Here is a 19,066-nt window from a genome sequence, read left to right on the forward strand (position 1 = left end):
GTTTGTGATGTCGGGTGGCTTGGTTGGTGGCTTGGTGCGTGGGTTGATGGCTGGGTTGTGGGCTTGGTGGGTGGGTTGGTGGGTGGGTGGTTGGTTGGTTTGCGTGGTGGGTGGTTGTGTTATGGTCTTGGTGGGTGTGTTGGTTGGTGGTTGGTTTGCGTGGTTGGTTGGTTGGTTTGTTTGGTTGGTTGGTTGTGTTGTGGGCTTGGTGGGTGGTTGGGTTGTTTGTGTGGTGGGTGGTTGGGTTGTTTGTGTGGCGGGTGGTTGTGTTATGGTCTTGGTGGGGTGGGTGGTTGGCTTGGCGGGTGGGTTGGTGGGTGGTTGGCTTGGCCGGGTGGGTGGGTGGCTGGCTTGGCTTGACGGGTGGGTGGCTTGTTGGGTTTGTTGCCGTATATTTCTCTCTCAAAGAAGGGTACAGCTCGGGTCCGCCAAAGAAGACGATGAAGGCTGACGAGAGACTCAAGTATTTAATTCAGTACGGAGACTCCTCCGACGAAGAGGAAGGGAAAGGTCCCAACTAGAGTCGGCGTGGCTGGTCGGGAGGGGGGGAGGCACACCACCCCCTCCCGATCACGGGGGGGGGGGGGGGCCACTCCGGAGGAGGAGCGGAGACGCACCCCTACAATTGCTCCACGGGAGTCGTCCTTGAACGCGGGCGCGACTTTGAACAAACGGAACTCCCCCGGAAATTAGTACGTCCCGGGGAAGCGTGAGAGACCACAGGGCGGACGCCGGGCACAATGCGGCGTCGGTGGTGCGTGGCGGTGGCCGGGTTACGACGGGGCCGGGCGCTTGCCCGTCGAGCCGCTTTGCCGCAGGGGTTCGCGGCTCCAGCCCTGCGGCCTGCCCCGGTTAATGCCGCGGTGAGAGTGAGTGCACGTGCGCGCGTGCGTGTGTGTGTGTGTGTGGGGAGCGGTAGCGCAACGGTTGGAGCGCGCTGCGCTGCGAACCCGGCGGGCCGAGTTTTGATTCCCGCTCGCGGCCGACGCCAACGGTGGCAATCGCCTGAACCGGTCCCTGGGCCTCCCCTAAGTCGACTCGGCCTGAAATTAGTACCTGGCACGGTGCGAAACATCGCCGCCGGGGGAGACGGAGGCTGCCTGGCATGGTTTTGGCCACCGCCCGCCCCCCCCCCGTGTGCAGTGCCGACATTCACAGATGCTACTCGCTTACAGCACTTGCCCCACACAGCAGTCGGTTGAGGCTATACGGGGGGGGTCTTTGTGTTAACCGGAAGAACGCTGTGGGCTCTGTCTGGGGGGGGGTGGTGGGGGGGGAGCGTTGAAGATCCCTTGGCCGTTGTGTGCACCGGCGTCGTCACGCTTCAGATATTTTATACTTGTTTGAATCGGGGAAATGAAACCACAATCGGGGGGGGGTGGGGGATGTGGGGTGGGAGAGGGGGGAGGTAACGCAAATGAACATCCCCCCCCCCCGCACGCCTTGAGCAAGGGGGAGAGCCTCCAGAGGAAGCCAGAGCCTGGAGAGAGACACCTAGCGAGGTTTTCACGAGTAAATAAATTCTGAAGCTGGATATGTCATCGTTAAAACGACGGAACGACACCGCTGTTGTTTTAATGTGGGGGGGGGGGGGGGGGGTAGGGGGGGTGGGATACGGTAACTGCACACGCCGCGGTAGAGACTACATCCTGAACACCACAGCCGTTTTGGTGGGGTTTTATTTTAACCCAAGGGCTCAGGGGGGTGGTTTGCGTTCACTCGCAACACCAGGAGACGCGGGACACTGCCTCTTCCTGCGTTTTGTCATTCGCCGGCAGTGTACTTGACAGGGTAGTCAGTTTGCAATGTTGCTGTTTAGACGGTTTAGACCCGTCGGGCATCGTTTTCAATGCCACTGGGGTGGTTCAGTTGGGGCGTTGGAATTTCCATCCGGTGCAGATACAACGGGAGACTGATCGATGCCCGGGTGCGGTCGAGGGATGGCTCCCCTATTGGTCAACCACGTTATGTATGTATGCCGATGATCTGGTGATTGCTGCTCACTCAGAGGAGGAGTTGGAGGCGCTGTTGCTGAACCTGGATTGTGCCAGTTCCAAAACTAAGCACTTGCCCGGATATTTTATGCCACCAAAAACTCCACACCCCCTCACCTCCCAGTGTTGATGGGGCAGTTGCGGAGAGAACGGAGAGTTTTCCCATACCTGGGCAGTGTGCTTATGACCAGCTCCGGTTTGACAGCAGAGGTCTCACTCCGAATCAGTCGAGCGGCAATATCTTATCATCGGCCTGCGCAATGCTCTGTGGAAGCTACCTGGTCTGTCGCTCCGCACGAAGCTTTGGGTCTTTTCGGCCACAGTCATGCCCTCCCTTGCTTGTGAAACGTAGACCCCTATAATGTAACATCTGTGCCAGTTAGAAACAATCTGGCTGGCATGCCTACGATACATCCTGGCTTTAACCAGGCTGGATTGTGTGAGGAGCTCACCAATCCTTGAAAGATCTGGAAATATTCCCATCGGTGAGCTCCTCCGGCAGGAAAGGCTTCGTTGGGCTGGGTCATGTAGCCTGCATGCCCAGCCACCGCATGCCCAGGCAGCTTCTGTTAGGCCGCATCGAGGGGGCTAAACGGGTGCGGCACGGGCTAGAGAAGAGATGGAGTGATGCGGTACGGGAGGACGTGAAGCTGAGTGGACTTGCCGAAGACTGTACCAGCGGTGTCAAGATCGGCCTCGACGGAGGAAGCTCGTGAAGGACGCTGCTGGGCGGTTGGAGGCAGTCGCGCATCCAACAACAACGGAGGGCGGAGGAGCGACGCTCACAACAACGAGCGGAGCGCCGGGCGGCTAAAATGCAGCAAGTTGGCACAGTGGGGGGGGTGTACAGCTGGTGCATCAGCCAGTCAGCCATGGCACCTGGGGCTGTCCTGAGACCTCTCCTGTCAGCGAGCCTTTGACGCTTCACGTGGCCTCGAAGTGCACCTGGCCTGGCACAGGCGCCGTGGTGACGTCACCGTCACTTAAGCGGCGAATGGCGGGGTGTTGGTTGGGGCATATTTTTGGGTAGACGGTGGATAGTTCGGAGGCGATGGGTGAAAGCCATAGGACTGCCTTTCTTAAGCTCCCTATGCATTTTATGAAGTGTTTGGTCATTTGTACCGCGCGGTTACTTTGCTAAGCCAAGTGTAAAATTTCTCACGTGTCGAGTTTGCTCAGAGGACAACAGCACTGTGAGGCGGCACCGCTGAGACCCTGCGTATGGACCTGAAAACTCAATTTCTCTGTACAAGAATACGGGCTGAACAGTAGGGGTCGACAGGTATGCTTTCTCAAGGCTAACGAGCCAATGTTCTCGGCCTGATCGCCACTGAATGACGTACAGACCCCCCCTCGGCTCGCGTAGATACCCCCCACAAGTTGACTTGGAGAACCTGTAGAACTTTCATAGGTTGAGCTGTGATGAAACCGGGGGCGAGTTCTCGGGCGTAGCGAGGTGAACTCCTTTCGCACCGTGCGTAGCCAACCGTGCTATTCCGTAGGTGCCGGGAAAAGGCAAAAAAAAACATTCGACAAAAAGCAGTTGTCAGGAAAGATTTCTCAATTTCGATTTAAAAGTGCGTCGCTCCCAGTGGCTTCCTCATCAAGAGTTGGTCTCGGCCCCAAGTCGCCAACGGGACCGTACGGAATAACTGTGGCGTTGCGTATTCGCTCGTTCCCCTCGATTCGGCTCAACTTTCACCTCTTGAGAATTTAATTTAACCGTCACGTGGCAAACGGCGACCGCACATTAGTGTGTGGTGGGGTTGCCCCCTCCCCCTAAACCCCCCGCGGTGGCTGTGAGATGTCGTCTCCCTCGCCCGATATGCAGGGGAGCGTGGGTTCGATTTCAACCCTGACGCCTGCTGTATATTTGGAGTTTGCATGTTGTCTCTCCCCGTGGTCGTGTGGATTTTTCTCCACGTCCTCTGGTTTTTTTTTTCCCCTTTCACGTTTTAGAATTGACATCTCGCGCTTAGAATATGCGGCTGCTATAAATTTCGACGTGACGACGATGATGATGATGATAAGCCCACTTCGTTGGGCTACCATCTGTGGCCTGGTCGCTTCTGCAAAAGAGCTTACATTAGCTCAGTGGGCCTTAACTGATGAAAAAAAATATATTTTAAGTTTATTTGGGATGAAATTGAGACGAAAAAAAGTGGGGAGCTTCTTTGGCCTATTGTTCGCCAGCTGGCTAATACGTGAATGAATTAAAGGATATTTTTTAAAAAATGTCTTTGTTATAAAATATCGTTTCACTTTCATGAGATGTGGTTAGCGCAGTATTAAAGCAAGCTGATAGTGACGTGCCAGCAATGACGTTGGGGGGGGGGGGCGTAGGGGAAGACCGATAAGAGAACATTTTAAAAAGATTTACAGAATTTCCCACTTGTCTGATAAATTGGGTTTGTTTAGAAAAACCACATCACATTTGCGAGGTGGACAATTTTTAGGATCCATATTCTCTTAACACTCACTAGAATGTACAGTCGTTCGTATATGTTTACGAAAAAAGTCTTAAAATAAAAATGCCTCTTTTGAATTGTGTGTGTGTGTGCGTGTGTTGTGAGCAATTAAAAACCCAACGAGAACTTTGGCATCCAGCTCTTGGGTTTTCCCCATGCAAGCCTTGAGCACCCCCCCGGCACGGCACGGCACGGGCACCGTGGACGACCGGCCCCTTGTGCACCGACGCCACGGGGCTCCTCAACATCCACGCGGGCAAGCGGGACGCTGGCTCGTTTCGCCCGGCAGTGTTCGCCAGGGCGGCCCGTGCGTGCTCGAACCGACCGACCTCTATAAAAAGTATTCAACCAAAACTTGCTTTTACCCGGTCAAGCCGCTTTCCGAGCTGTATAGCTCGTTTCGGCAGCGGACCTGGCCACTTGGCACGTCCTGCCTAAGCGATGGCGGGTTTAACGACGTTTCTACTTAAGCGATCTAACCCAGAAAAAAAAATCGCTTGATCTTAATGTTGGTCACGAAAGGCCTACGTGTTGAACTTGGACATACACGGATGGCTCAACGAGAAGTGGCGTATGCGGAAATTTGTACCGGTGGGACCTTTTTTATGGGGGACCCTGACAGGCGGCCCCCCCCCCGAAACATCGGCGGCCCTCGCGCTGCCGATGATTGGTAAAAAAAAAAAAAGTGGCAGTGAAGAACCGCTGCACTTTAACGCAACGTTGATTCTTGACGTGGGAGGGAAAAACCCGGGAGGACCCAGAGGAAAAATCCACGCGACCGCGGCGGAGTGGGGGGGGGGGGGAGAGAGGCCCGCAAACTCCAAATATGCAGCAGCAGGCGTCGGGGAGTCGAGCCCACGACCTCCTGCGTAGCAGGCGAGGGAGTTAACATCCTCGTCGCCGCTGGACCGCCGAGACGCTGAGACGCCGAGACGCGAACGTGGGCTTGGGCACCCGCCGGTTTTTTTTTTGGGGGTTTTTTTTTGGCGTTCATTCGGGGCAAAAAGAGCGAAAGGCGTCCCTCTTTTTTTTAAAAAATAGCTTTTTATTAAATATATTTCGCTTTTACCTTTCACAAAACGGGGGACCGTGCAAAAGAAAAAAAAAGTGGGGGGGGGGGGGGGGCCGTGACCGAGCGAAATAAAGTTACCGGACTTCCCACCAATGCGCGTCGCCGCTTACGCAATCTGCCTTGGTGATGAGGGTTGTGGTGTCGGCGGAGTTGGGGGGGGGGGCGTGAATGCGAGGCGGGAAATAAAGTGAGGGGGGGGGGGGTGGGGCGGGGGGTGCATTTTTGTCACGTGACGACACCTGCGAAAGGCAGCCGGCTCGCGAGAACTATGCGAGCCCCCCCCCCAACCCCCACCCCGAGCAAGCCACGGGCTTGAGAGCGACGGCACAGCCGCTGTGCGTTCCAAAGAAAACAACGGCCCCCGCGGTGGGGGGGGGGGGTGGGGGGGTGGGGTTGAGTGTTCGCTGGACCGAGAAAGTGTTGGTTTACACAGCCCCCCCCCCCCCGCCCCCCCCCCCCCCCCCCCCCCCCCGTGGCGTGCCTTTACTCGCAGCGGCGAGCGGAATGTCCGGTCCCTCCGTTGGCTGAAAGTGTTTTTTTTTACTTTCTGGTTCAGTGGAGTTGCTGCACAGCGGAGTAACGGTGAGCAGTGGGGGGGGGGGGGGGGGGAGTGGAGGGGTGGTGGTGGTGGTGGGGATGGTGGTAGTGTAAAGTCTGCAAGGTCCATGGCGATGATCAGGCTGGCCTCCTGCTGCCGTGAGGCGAGAGAATCCCACCGGGTTCCACCCCCCGGGCCCTTCCGTCCACCGCGGTCTGCGAAGTCGGACCGCCTCCCACCCCTCTGCACTTTCACGAACCCGCCTCCGGCTCACCTTGGCGTGCCCTCGCGAAGGTGAGCCGGCGGGGTTGTGCGGCCAAGTCCTGCCGCCGGGGTCTCTGCCCGTCAATGATTAAGTTGTCCGTGCCGCGCTTGGGGTTTGCGCTTTCCCCGCCGCCCCGCGATGTCCTCTAGCCGCCTCCACCGCCTCCGCCGCCACCGCTCCCCCTCCCCCCACCCACCCCCCACCGCGGCCTTGGTGCCCACGGTCATCCCCGCAACGGAGCTGCCCGGCTCAGTGTGGGGAGGGGGGGGGGGGGGGGACGGGGGACGGGGGAGGGGGGGGAAGGGCGAGGGGGCCACCCGCCTGCTGAAATAACAAATCGTGACCGTGAAGAGGTGAAGCGGTGGAGCTGCGGTGCCGTGTCGATGGGGTGGGGTTGGGGGGGGGGGGGGGTCGCGACAATGACTCCCCTACCCCCCCCCCGCCTCGCGCCCTCTCTAACACGTCGTGGAAACGTTCTGTTCCAAGAGGACCGTGCGGATCGCCGCGGTTGTGTCAGCTCGAGACGGGTTCCCTCCTCTTCGCCCGCCCGCCCCGCTGTCTAAACGGGATCCAGAGCGACGAGGCGCTGTTTGCCGCTGCCGGGAAGGTCGCCGGCCGCTTGGCTCACCCGCTGCCGCTTGAACCTGCAGAGAGAGAGAGAGATGGAGCGAGGTTACACGGAGGAGGCGAACGAGCAGGAGAACGACGCGCGATGGAGCTTTGCCCAGTCCTCGCCAGCCGGCTCGACAAATCTAAATTAGCACAGAGACTCGTCGAGTTGCATTGGGTATACAGGGAGACTCGTAGAGACTCGTAGAGTTGCATTGGGTATACAGGGAGACTCGTAGAGACTCGTAGAGACTCGTAGAGTTGCATTGGGTATACAGGGAGACTCGTAGAGACTCGTAGAGATGCATAGGGATACATAGAGACTCGTAGAGATGCATAGGGATACATAGAGACTCGTAGAGACTCAGAGATGCATAGGGATACATAGAGACTCATAGAGATGCATAGGGATACATAGAGACTCGTAGAGTTGCATAGGGATACATAGAGACTCGTAGAGATGCATAGGGATGCATAGAGACTCGTAGAGATGCATAGGGATGCATAGAGACTCATAGAGATGCATAGGGATACATAGAGACTCATAGAGATGCATAGGATACATAGAGACTCATAGAGATGCATAGGGATACATAGAGACTCGTAGAGACTCGTAGAGTTGCATAGGGATACATAGAGACGCATAGAGACTCGTAGAGATGCATAGGGATACATAGAGACTCGTAGAGACTCGTAGAGTTGCATAGGGATACATATGAGACTCATAGAGACTCATAGAGACTCGTAGAGATGCATAGGGATACATAGAGACTCGTAGAGATGCATAGGGATACATAGAGACTCGTAGAGATGCACAGGGATACATAGAGACTCGTAGAGATGCATAGGGATACATAAAGACTCATAGAGACTCGTAGAGATGCATAGGGATACATAGAGACTCATAGAGATGCATAGGGATACATAGAGACTCATAGAGACTCGTAGAGACTCGTAGAGATGCATAGGGATACATAGAGACTCGTAGAGATGCATAGGGATACATAGAGACTCGTAGAGACTCGTAGAGATGCATCGGTTTGCCAAATCCTAGTGAGCTGGCTCAACAAACTTAAACAAAAATAACTGTAAACTATGAAACAATTTTTTTTATTATACCAGGCAAGGCCCACTGAGCTTTATAGCTCTATTTCAGAAAGGGCCTGGCCAAAAATTATTGCTCAACGAAGTGGCTTATCATCATATGAAAATGTCTATCAGTAAACGTGTGTCGTTGATTTGAGTGTGGAGGGAAAACCCGTGGGGATCCGGAGAACAATCCACACGACCACGGGGAGAGAGAGAGAGACACGCAAACTTCCAAATATGCAGCGGGCGTCAGGGTCACGGGATCGAACCCACGATCTCCTGCGTACCAGGTGAGGTAGTCAACATCCCCTAGCCACCGTGATGATGGTGAGAGAGACACAAACTCCAAAAATGCAGCATGCATCGTCAGGGTCACGGGATCGAACCCACGACCTCCTGCGTATCAGGCGAGGTAGTTAACATCTAGCCACCGTGATGATGATGATAGAGACAAACTCCAAAAATGCAGCGTGCATCGTCAGGGTCACGAGATCGAACCCACGACCTCCTGCATACCAGGCGAGGTAGTCAACATCTAGCCACCGTGATGATGAGAGAGACACAAACTCCAAAAATGCAGCATGCATCGTCAGGGTCACGGGATCGAACCCACGATCTCCTGCGTACCAGGTGAGGTAGTCAACATCTAGCCACCGTGGCAGCGAGGGGACTGGCGAGGAGCAACGTGCGGGGCATTCGAGATTCGTGAGCTGTGGCGGTGATGGCCGATGGTCAAGACTCATGGCGCCACGGGGTCATGAGGTGACCTCCACTGACTGTGGACACCACGGGGTCATGAGGTGACCTCCACTGACTGGACACCACGGGGTCATGAGGTGACCTCCACTGACTGGACGCCACGGGGTCACGAAGTGACCTCCACTGACTGGACGCCACGGGGTCACGAGGTGACTACTGACTGTGGACGCCACGGGGTCACGAGGTGACCTCCACTGACTGGACACCACGGGGTCACGAGGTGACCTCCACTGACTGACTGGACACCACGTGGTCACGAGGTGACCTCCACTGACTGACTGGACGCCACGGGGTCACAAGGTGACCTCCACTGACTGTGGAGACCACGTGGTCATGAGGTGACCTCCACTGACTGACTGGACGCCACGGGGTCACGAGGTGACCTCCACTGACTGTGGACACCACGTGGTCATGAGGTGACCTCCACTGACTGGACGCCACGGGGTCACGAGGTGACCTCCACTGACTGTGGACACCACGGGGTCATGAGGTGACCTCCACTGACTGTGGACACCACGTGGTCATGAGGTGACCTCCACTGACTGACTGGACACCACGGGGTCATGAGGTGACCTCCACTGACTGGACACCACGTGGTCACGAGGTGACCTCCACTGACTGTGGACACCACGTGGTCGTGAGGTGACCTCCACTGACTGGACACCACGTGGTCACGAGGTGACCTCCACTGACTGTGTGGACACCACGGGGTCATGAGGTGACCTCCACTGACTGGACACCACGTGGTCACGAGGTGACCTCCACTGACTGTGGACACCACGTGGTCGTGAGGTGACCTCCACTGACTGTGGACGCCACAATTCAGACGGCTCGTTTGCCCGAGCTGCAGTCACCAGGGTCACCTCGTCCGTCTTTGCCAAATGCCGTCCTGTCTGTCCATTGTTGCTCGTTTTCAAATTCTTTAATAAAAAATAAAATTTAAATCATTTCCCGACAAAGAAAAAATAATTTCCCGACAAAATAAATGCACGAAGTGACGACTTCAATGCGTGAGGTTGTATGTTACTATCCCTTATACGTTACATTCGCACTTTGTTGATTAGTTTCCGCAGTAATTTCCGGCAATGCATAGCTGTAATTTGGGCAATGGTTGTGGTTTATTGAACTGTGCAACTGATGCCAATTTTGCACGCTTCATGAGCATAAGAAGAAGATGGATCGGCATGTCTCCTTCATGCAATCTTTTGGTTCGCAAATAAACAAATGCATCTCGCACAACCCATGCCACCCCCCACAGCCTTTCGGGAGGGTGTCGTTTCGTCAGCTGTGATTCGGCACCAGCACGGTTGGCTAACGTACGGTGCGAAAGAAATTCTACGTGCAACCGATACCCTGTGCCCGTTTCGAGTAGGGCTCCCCTTTGAACCGTTGCACGGTGAACTTGCCCAGACGCTTCTAGGCAAGGTTCGAATCCAACAGGCCGCCCTGATTAACACGGCGGTGGGCGCGTGTCAGCCCGTGGGGGGAGCGGCGGCGTAACGCTTTGGCGCGTTGCGTTCCGAACCCGGTGACCCCGAGTTCGATTCCCGCTCGTAGCCAACGGTGACGATTATTATATCCGTCGGAACGGGGTCCTGGGGCCTCCCCGACTCAACTCTTGAGTAGCTGGTGCGGTGTGTAGTAAACATCGCCACTGGGGAGACAAAGGCGGCCGGGCGTGGTGTTGGTCACACACACACACACCCCATCCCCCTCGCGTGCCACCGTGCCGGCCTCCACAGGTAAGGGGTCCACACGGCACTTGTCGGCCGTCGCTCGAGACTCGGTGAGGCCACGTTTGGGGGCGTCCATTAATGACGTCACACGATTTTTGACCTCCCCCCCCCCCACCACCCTCACCTCGTCACACGGCGTCACAAAAAGTCAGACCCCCCCCCTCAAATATGACGTCATAAAGCTCTGCCCCCCCCTCCCCCCCCCACATGCTTCATGTTTCAAATAAAACCATGCTTCAAATCGCTTTAAACTATTGTCATTGTCGTGCGTATTTAATGTGGCGCTGCACTCTGATGTTGTAGGAGTGTTGTTATAACTATTAGTGTTGTTATAACAATTCTATATTTATTTAAAGTTGCGCATTTTGATGTGACGTCACATTTCTCAACCCGCCCCCCCCCCTCGTCACACATCGTCACACATCGTCACAAGTGTCTGACCCCTCGCCCCCAGGTGCGTGACGTCATTTATGGACGGCCCCTTTGGCGAGACATTAACGAAGTGTGGCGCATCACGTGGAGACGGACAGCAGCCAATTACTCGCAAACGCGTGGTGACGTTGATTCCACACGCGGGGGGAGAAACCAGAGGACCCGAAGATAAATACACGCGGCCACGGAGAGAGAAAGAGACACCGCAAACTCCAAATATACAGCAGCAGCAGCAGGCGTCAGGGTCGGGATTGAACCCACGACCTCCTGTGTACCAGGCGAGGTAGTTAACATCTCCTAGCCACCGTGATGATTATGAGAGAGAGAGAGAGACACGCAAACTCCAAATATACAGCAGCAGCAGGCGTCAGGGTCGGGATTGAACCCACGACCTCCTGTGTACCTGGCGAGGTAGTTAACATCTCCTAGCCACCGTGATGATTATGAGAGAGAGAGACGCAAACTCCAAATATACAGCAGCAGCAGGCGTCAGGGTCAAGGGCGAACCTACGACTTCCTGTGTATCAGGCGAGGTAGTTAACATCTCCCTAGCCACCGTGATGATGATGATGAGAGACACCGCAAACTCCAAATATACAGCAGCAGCAGGCGTCAGGGTCGGGATTGAACCCACGACCTCCTGTGCACCAGGCGAGGTAGTTAACATCTCCCTAGCCACCGTGATGATGATGAGAGAGACACCGCAAACTCCAAATATACAGCAGCAGCAGGCTTCGTCAGGGTCGGGATTGAACCCACGACCTCCTGTGTACCAGGCGAGGTAGTTAACATCTCCTAGCCACCGTGATGATGAGAGAGAGAGACACGCAAACTCCAAATATATAGCAGCAGCAGGTGTCAGGGTCGGGATTGAACCCACGACCTCCTGTGTACCAGGCGAGGTAGTTAGCATCTATCCACTGTGATGGTGATGAGACACGCAAACTCCAATATACAGCAGCAGGCGTCAGGGACGGGATCGATCCCACAACTTGCTGTGTACCAGGCGAGGTAGTTAACATCTCCATAGCCACCGCGACACCCCCCTCTGTTTGCTTTCAAGAAGGCTAATTGCCCGAAACGTTGCCTATTATCTTTCTTTTAATGCAACACAACACACGTTGCTGTTATTATTATTATTATTGACACTGCAACGTGTTGGGTTATTGTTTGTGCACCACCACTGCCAAAGCAGCAGCAGCAGCAGCTCAGGCTCAGAGACGAACGCGGTTTAGAGCATCGCTGGGGACTAACATGGCGAAGCTTCTGGCCACCGCGGCCACCCCAGCAAACACAGCACCAGGTGCCACGCAGCGACAGAGTTAGTTAATATCCCACCGGTGCGCTGAAGTAGTAACCAATTACATCTTGGCTCAAAGCTTTCGTGACCGTGCAGGAATTCGCATTCCGTGGGCCTTTCGGTAAAGTCACGTAGCTGAGCAGTTACACCATTGGAAACCTCATTTGCCAGTAAAGGTGTCAGTTTTGTTGACAGATAAAAGGGTAAAAAAAACCAATTGTCATATTTTGTTGCTGGCAAATGAGGGTTTCCAATGTTGTGTCAATGCTTCACCCCGAGCTCTCATACTCTGATGGTGCGTTGTCTTTGAGTTGTGCGACGCCTTTTGGCGTCTTCTGTTCCAACACCAACGTGAGACTGGGCTCTAAGGAAAGCTGTCTCGGGTGTGGACCAATCAATTTCAAGGACAGTGCCACATACATTATCAGAGTTGTTGTTTTTTTGTTTGCGTTCCGACCGCAGGTATTGTGGTCAATGTAAACATGACTCCTTGTTTAAAAAAAGGTGTCAGTTTTGTTACCAGATAAAAGGGTAAAAAAACAATTGTCATATTTTGTTGCTGGCAAATGACGGTTTCCAATGGGTGTAAATGTTTACCCCGAGCTCTCATACTCTGATGGTGCATTGTCTTTGAGTTGTGCGCCTTTTGGCGTCGTCTGGTCCAACACCAACGTGAGACGAGGCTCTAAAGAAAGCCGTCTCGGGTGTGGACCAATCAATTTCAAGGACAGTGCCACATACATTATCAGAGTTGTTGTTTTTTGTTTGCGTTCCGACCGCAGGTATTGTGGTCAATGTAAACATGACTCCTTGTAAAAAAAAAAGGTGTCAGTTTTGTTGCCAGATAAAAGGGTTAAAAAAAACAATTATCACATCTACTAGATGAGTTCAAAGAAAATCACGAACAAACAAGAGAAAACTACACGGCGTTTCGATCGCAACGCAAGCGCGGGTCGAAACTCTCCTAGTTTTTTTTTGTTTTCTTTGGTTCTTTCGGTAAAGTCACGTAGAATGAGAATAAAATAATAAGACTGTCTGGTAGGACAGTCCTACCAGACAGTCTCGTTCCCTTCACCTGATGAAGGCCGTTTGTGTTGTGGCCGAAACGTCGTGAGAATATTATTGTGTTATTTTATTTTATCAATTTATTATTTTATTCTCATTCTACGTGACTTTACCGAAAGAACCAAAGAAGATGAATCATTGCAGTCACGAAAGCTTTAAATCGAAATTTTTTTTTGTTTGTTTGTTATTTTCTGTGAACCTATCTGCGTTGACTTTTACCGACAGATCCAGTAATAGTAACCAATTGGCACGTTTAGGTCACAAACCTTACTAATCGACTGTGACGGTGGTTCTAACGAGACGTACTTACGCGATCTGACCCCCTCCCCCCCCCCCAAAAAAAAAGCTTTATTATGGATAATAAAGTTTTGTTTGGGTTACATCGCTGTAATGATAAATATTGTGTCGTAGCACTCCACCACGCGACACAGCCAGTAAAGTTTGACACGTAAACATGGCGCCAATTAGTTCCAAGTGTAGCGTGGTGGATAGTAGTGTAGTGTATAGTGTAGTTTACTACTTCAGCCCACCGGTGCGTTGGAGAGTACACCTACAACATTGTAGGTGTTTGCGGATTCGCTCTCCGCCGAAGCTAAGTAAACTAATCGGCACGTTCTGTTCACGTGACAAACCTTACTGGCTGCGTCGGGCGGTGGAAGTATACGACGCATTAATGCTCACCCGATCTAACCCCCCCCCTTCCCCCCCCCCCCCCCCCAAAAAAACCCCTTTTTGCTATTAATAAAATTGGTCGCGAAATCCTACTGCGTGTCACACACTTCATCGCGGCGTTAACGCCTCGCTCGCCGCCGTGGCCCAAATAATGAAGACGACGGGGGTGACGTGGCGACGACGGCACGTGATCGTGCAGCGTGACGCTGACTGGCTGTGACGCTGGCCGTGACGCGTGACGTGAGCGTGACGCTGGCTGTGACGTGCAGGCGTGACATCGCGCGTCGCCACGGCCACCTGAAGCAGCACCAGGCCCAGGCGGCGAGCGAGGCGGCGGCCACGAGTACGAGCATGAGGGCGAGCACGAGGAGCGGCTCGGCGGGGCCCAGGGGCGCCGCCGTCGGTTCGTCCTGCCGCTGCCGCAGCGACATGAAGTGGCACCGGTGGCCCTCGAAGCCCAGCGAGCACCTGGGGGGGGTGGTGGGGGGGGGGGAGGCGCAGGTGCAAGGAGAGACGTTTAGCTTTTGTTTAGACCGGATCATGATTCATTATGTTAAATTTCGATTTAAAGCTTTCCTGACTGCAAGGATTCATCTTCTTTGGTTCTTTCGGTAAAGTCACGTAGAAAGAGAATAAAATAATACATTAATAAAATAAAATAACACAATAATATTCTCACGACGTTTCGGCCACAACACAAGCGGCCTTCATCAGGTGAAGGGGCGAGACTGTCTGGTAGGACTGTCTGGTAGGACAGCGCTGTCCTACCAGACAGTCTCGCCCCTTCACCTGATGAAGGCCGCTTGTGTTGTGGCCGAAACGTCGTGAGAATATCATTGCGTTATTTTATTTCATTATGTTATTATTATTTTATGAGACCTCCTTTGCCAGTAACAAGATATAGGAATAGGTTTTTACCCTTTTAACTGGCACAAAAACTGACACCTTTATTCAAGGCATCGTGTTTGCAATAACCACAACACAAGCAGTCAAAATGCAAACAAAAGAGACAACTCTGATAATGATATTGGCACTGTCCTTGAATTTGATTGGTCCACACCCGAGACGGCTTTTCTTAGAGCCTAGTCTCCATTGGTAGTGCGCTGTTTTTGAGTTGTACGCCTTTTGGCTTCTTCTGGTCCAACACCAGTGGAGACTAGGCTCTAGGAAAAGCCGTCTCGGGTGTGGACCAATCAAATTCAAGGACAGTGCATATTATTATCAGAGTTGTCTTTTTTTGTTTGCATTTTGACTGCTTGTGTTGTGGTTATTGCAAACATGATGCCTTGAATAAAGGTGTCAGTTTTTGTGCCAGTTAAAAGGGTAAAACCTATTCCTATATTATTATTATTATTCTTGGTTCTTTCGGTAAAGTCGCCACGTAGAAGGGGAAACGATGAAATTATGTAAATATAAAACAATAAAATTCTCACGACGTTTCGACCTGCAACACGAGCAATCGTCATCAGGTGTGAACACCGCATCAAATTGTCTTGCTGTGGTTTTCACACCTGATGATGATTGCTCGTGTTGCAGTAGAAAACCTCGTGAGAATTTTATTGTTTCATATTTGTATTATTTCATTGTTTCCCCTTCTACGTGGTGGCGACCTTACCGAAAGAACCAAGAATATGAATCCCTGCAGCCACGAAAGTTTTAAATAAAAAATTGTATTATTGTTTGCATAATTTTAGAGACCCAGAATAAGCTAAGCTATATTCTTAGCTCTTTCGGTAAAGTCACGTTGAAGGGAAACAATTAATAAATACAAACTATATAAAACAATAAAAATTCTCACTTCTTGCCATTGGTTTTCACACCTGATGATGACCGTTTGTGTTACGATCGAAACGTCTTGAGAATTTTTATTGTGTAATATATATTTTATTATTTTATTGTTTCCCTTCAACGTGACTTTACCGAAAGAACCAAGAATATGAATCCCTGCAGCCACGAAAGATTTAAATCAAAAATTATATTATTGTTTACGTCATTTTAGAGACCCAGAATAAGCTAAGCTGTGTTATTGCACCAGGCGAGGACCACTGAGCTCTACAGCTCGCTTGCAGAAACGACCGGGCCACAAGTGATGGCTCAACGGAGTGGCTCATCGCCACGTGGACATTTATCCCAATAGCCAAGTACCCTAAAACGCGTGGTGACGTTCATTCTAAATGTGGAGGCGAAAACCGGAGAAATATCCACGCGAGCACGGGGAGAGAGAGAGACACGCAAACTTCAAGTATACAGCAGCAGGCGTCAGGTTCGGGATCGAACCCACGACCTCCTGCGTACCAGGCGAGGTAGTTAACATCTCCTAGCCACCGTGATGATGATGATGATGAGAGAGAGAGACACCGCAAACTCCAAATATAAAGCAGCAGGCGTCAGGTTCGGGATCGAACCCACGACCTCCTGCGTACCAGGCGAGGTAGTTAACATCTCCATAGCCATCGTGATGATGATGATGATGAGAGACACCGCAAACTCCAAATATACAGCAGCAGGCGTCAGGGTCGGGATAGAACCCACGACCTCCTGTAAACCAGGCGAGGGAGTTAACATCTCCTAGCCACCGTGGCACCCAATAATTTTACTGGTTTCCTGTAGTGCACATTAAATATGAAAGTAACTCGTAAACCTTATCTTTGATACTAATAGGGGTTTCCCCCTTTTTTCTGGCAACAAAACTGACACCTTTTGCAAGGAATCATGTTAACATTAACCACAATACTTGCAGTCAAATGCTAACAAAAAACAATACTCTTATAATTTATGCATTGTCCTTGAAACTGATTGGTTCACACCGGTCGCTGCTGTGGACCAATCAGTTTCAAGGACAAGGGGAAAAACCCTATTAGTATATTTTGGTACTGGCAAAAGGAGGCCTCGTGATGTTATCTTTGATGATTGAAAACACACTACACCAACAGGTGTGAAACATGTTCAATTGTGAAGCACACAAACAATCTGCATTTTAAATACGTTACCGATTTTTTTTTATTGTTTTAACCTCGCCATGCGCGAGTTCTGGACTCGCGAGTTACTCCGACGAGTTACCACTTGATGCATACTAAAGTACCCACCGGACTCCGATATTCGCGACCTATGTACTACGGGGCAGTCCATAAATGACGTCACTCGATTTTTGACCCCCCCCCCCATCGTCACACGGCGTCACAAAAAGTCAACCTCCCCCCCTCAAATATGACGTCACAAAGCTCTGCCCCCCCCGCCCCCCGAAATCATATTTTCATTTTGAAAATAAAAATGCTTCAAATCGCTTTAAACTATTGTCCATTGTAGTGAGTATTTAATGTGGCGCTGCACTCTGATGTTGTAGGAGAAAACATTTATTTTAAAAAGTCAATTTAATTAAGTAGAACGTGTTGTCTATATTTATTTATAAAGTTGCGCATTTTGATGTGACGTCACATCTCTCAAACTCCCCCCTCCCCCCCCCCTCGTCACACATCGTCACAAATGTCTGACCCCCCCCCTCCACCCACCCACCCACCTAGGTGCGTGACGTCATTTATGGACGGCCCCTTTGTACCGCGCAGTGCCTACAGACCACCGACACTGTGGAGGTGAACGCAGAATGTTGTTACATTTGTAACGGTCTGCTGCGGAGATTCGGCAGGCGCCCTCAGCTGCCCGCCGAGCCCTCAGCCTGGCAGCGATTCCGCTCTGAGCTCACAACTGAGCGTCTGCACGTTACACGTGCTTAACAGTCCCGTGGCGTGGTATAGTAAGTTGCGTTTTTGAAGAACACCACGTTATGGGAAATACTTGCAATGAATAATCATCCGCGCGCATCATTGCGCATTCCATCCTAGGATCCCAATGCGCAATCCATGAAAAGCAGGAAACAAAAACAGGAACCAGGGGGCAAGTGACTAAACTGAAGAGGGAAGGCCACTTTTAAAAGATGGGTTCTATAAGGCAGACTTCTTAAATATAAATAAATCTACCGACTCCGTTACATCGCCTGTGGGTGCCACGCTAGCAAAAGTCCGGTCGCCAAAACAGCTCAACCTACACCTGGGAGTGCTGAGCAGTTGGAGACCAGAAGATCTTCAAGGCCCTTGATGGAATATATTGACGTATTAGTTGCTATTTTGATTTAAAGCTTCCGTGACTGCAGGGATTCATATTCTTGGTTCTTTCGGTAAAGTCACCGCGTAGAAGGGGAAACAATAAAATAATAAATAAATAAATATTAAACAATAAAATTCTCGCGACGTTTCGACTGCAACACAAGCAATCGTCATCGGGTGTGAAAAACCACAGCAAGAACATTTGAAAAAAAGTGGCGTTTTTTTTTTGTTTTAACGTTAGCACCACGGAGAGCGATTTGGCAGTTCCTGCGAGTAATGTGGGTCGGTGAGCCCTTTTAAAGCCTCATGGGTTAATGGCAGTGTCTTAAATTCCACTCGGAATATGGCCGATAGCCAATGAAGAGAGAGAGATAGAGAGATAAGAGGACCGCTGTAATGTGGTGCACGTGGCTGGGATGCTCAGGGTTGCGATAGCCCCCGAAGATGGAAGCAGCACGTGGAGCTGTCAGCAGAGCGTCGCAGCTCTCCCACTGGAGGGCGAGCCGCTGATCCCCACGACGAGCTCTAAGGAAAGGTCCCTACCGGGGGGACGTGATTGGGTTACGACTGTATCCTGAACAAGCTGGAGTCTGACCGCTACTTTGCTAGGTATCCCAAACAAGTGAGGCGTTGCAGTGGTCGAGTCGGGACGACACAAAAGTCGTCGGGCCGGTCTCTCGCAAGACATCAGGCGATGGTAAGCGATGCATTCTGGGAGTAGGCTAAAGTTATGGATGAAGGACATTTGAGCCACTATCGATATACTCTGTGGTTCTTTCGGTAAAGTCACGTAGGTGTAAACTAAATGAAGTAAATTAAATCGCGACGTTTCGATTGCTTGTGTTGCAAACGGAACGTCGTGATTTAATTTATTTTTTTATTACGTTTCCACCCACGTGACTTTACCGAAAGAACCTAACGGTATGGATTCCTGCAGCCACGAAAACTTCAAATCTACAACTATCGA

General features: G+C 51.9%; 2 protein-coding genes and 1 long non-coding RNA gene across 12 annotated transcripts in view; 2 read left to right on the plus strand and 1 right to left on the minus strand.

Moving 5' to 3' along the window:
* The window catches only part of KHDC4 (KH domain containing 4, pre-mRNA splicing factor), a 35,951-nt gene extending 31,412 nt beyond the window's left edge, over window positions 1–4,539 (plus strand). For 7 of the 8 annotated variants that reach the window (XM_032975840.2, XM_032975841.2, XM_032975835.2 and 4 more), the window contains exon 14: window positions 409–4,539. In XM_032975840.2, coding sequence (XP_032831731.2) covers window positions 409–451 — 43 coding nt within the window. In that variant the 3' untranslated portion in view covers window positions 452–4,539. The remainder of the gene's footprint in view (window positions 1–408) is intronic. The other variant, XM_032975837.2, reaches the window with a different exon arrangement.
* A 1,446-nt stretch (window positions 4,540–5,985) lies between these two features.
* Window positions 5,986–19,066, minus strand: part of EREG (epiregulin) — a 67,967-nt gene continuing 54,886 nt past the window's right edge. For all 3 annotated transcript variants that reach the window (XR_012929714.1, XM_076052689.1, XM_076052688.1), the window contains 2 exons: window positions 14,297–14,467; window positions 5,986–6,981 (listed from right to left, as the gene is read on the minus strand). Coding sequence is in view for 2 of the 3 variants with exons in the window: in XM_076052689.1 (XP_075908804.1) it covers window positions 6,897–6,981; window positions 14,297–14,467 (256 nt within the window). In the remaining variant the exon portion in view is untranslated. The remainder of the gene's footprint in view (window positions 6,982–14,296; window positions 14,468–19,066) is intronic.
* LOC142905696 (uncharacterized) lies at window positions 6,975–9,801 on the plus strand. Its single transcript, XR_012929715.1, has 2 exons — window positions 6,975–9,362; window positions 9,587–9,801. It is a non-coding gene; the product is annotated as an uncharacterized LOC142905696 (long non-coding RNA).

The sequence above is a fragment of the Petromyzon marinus genome, chromosome 57, assembly GCF_048934315.1.
Source record: "Petromyzon marinus isolate PM22_M1 ecotype Great Lakes invasive population chromosome 57, UKy_Petmar_22M1.pri1.0, whole genome shotgun sequence".
Taxonomy (NCBI): domain Eukaryota; kingdom Metazoa; phylum Chordata; class Hyperoartia; order Petromyzontiformes; family Petromyzontidae; genus Petromyzon; species Petromyzon marinus.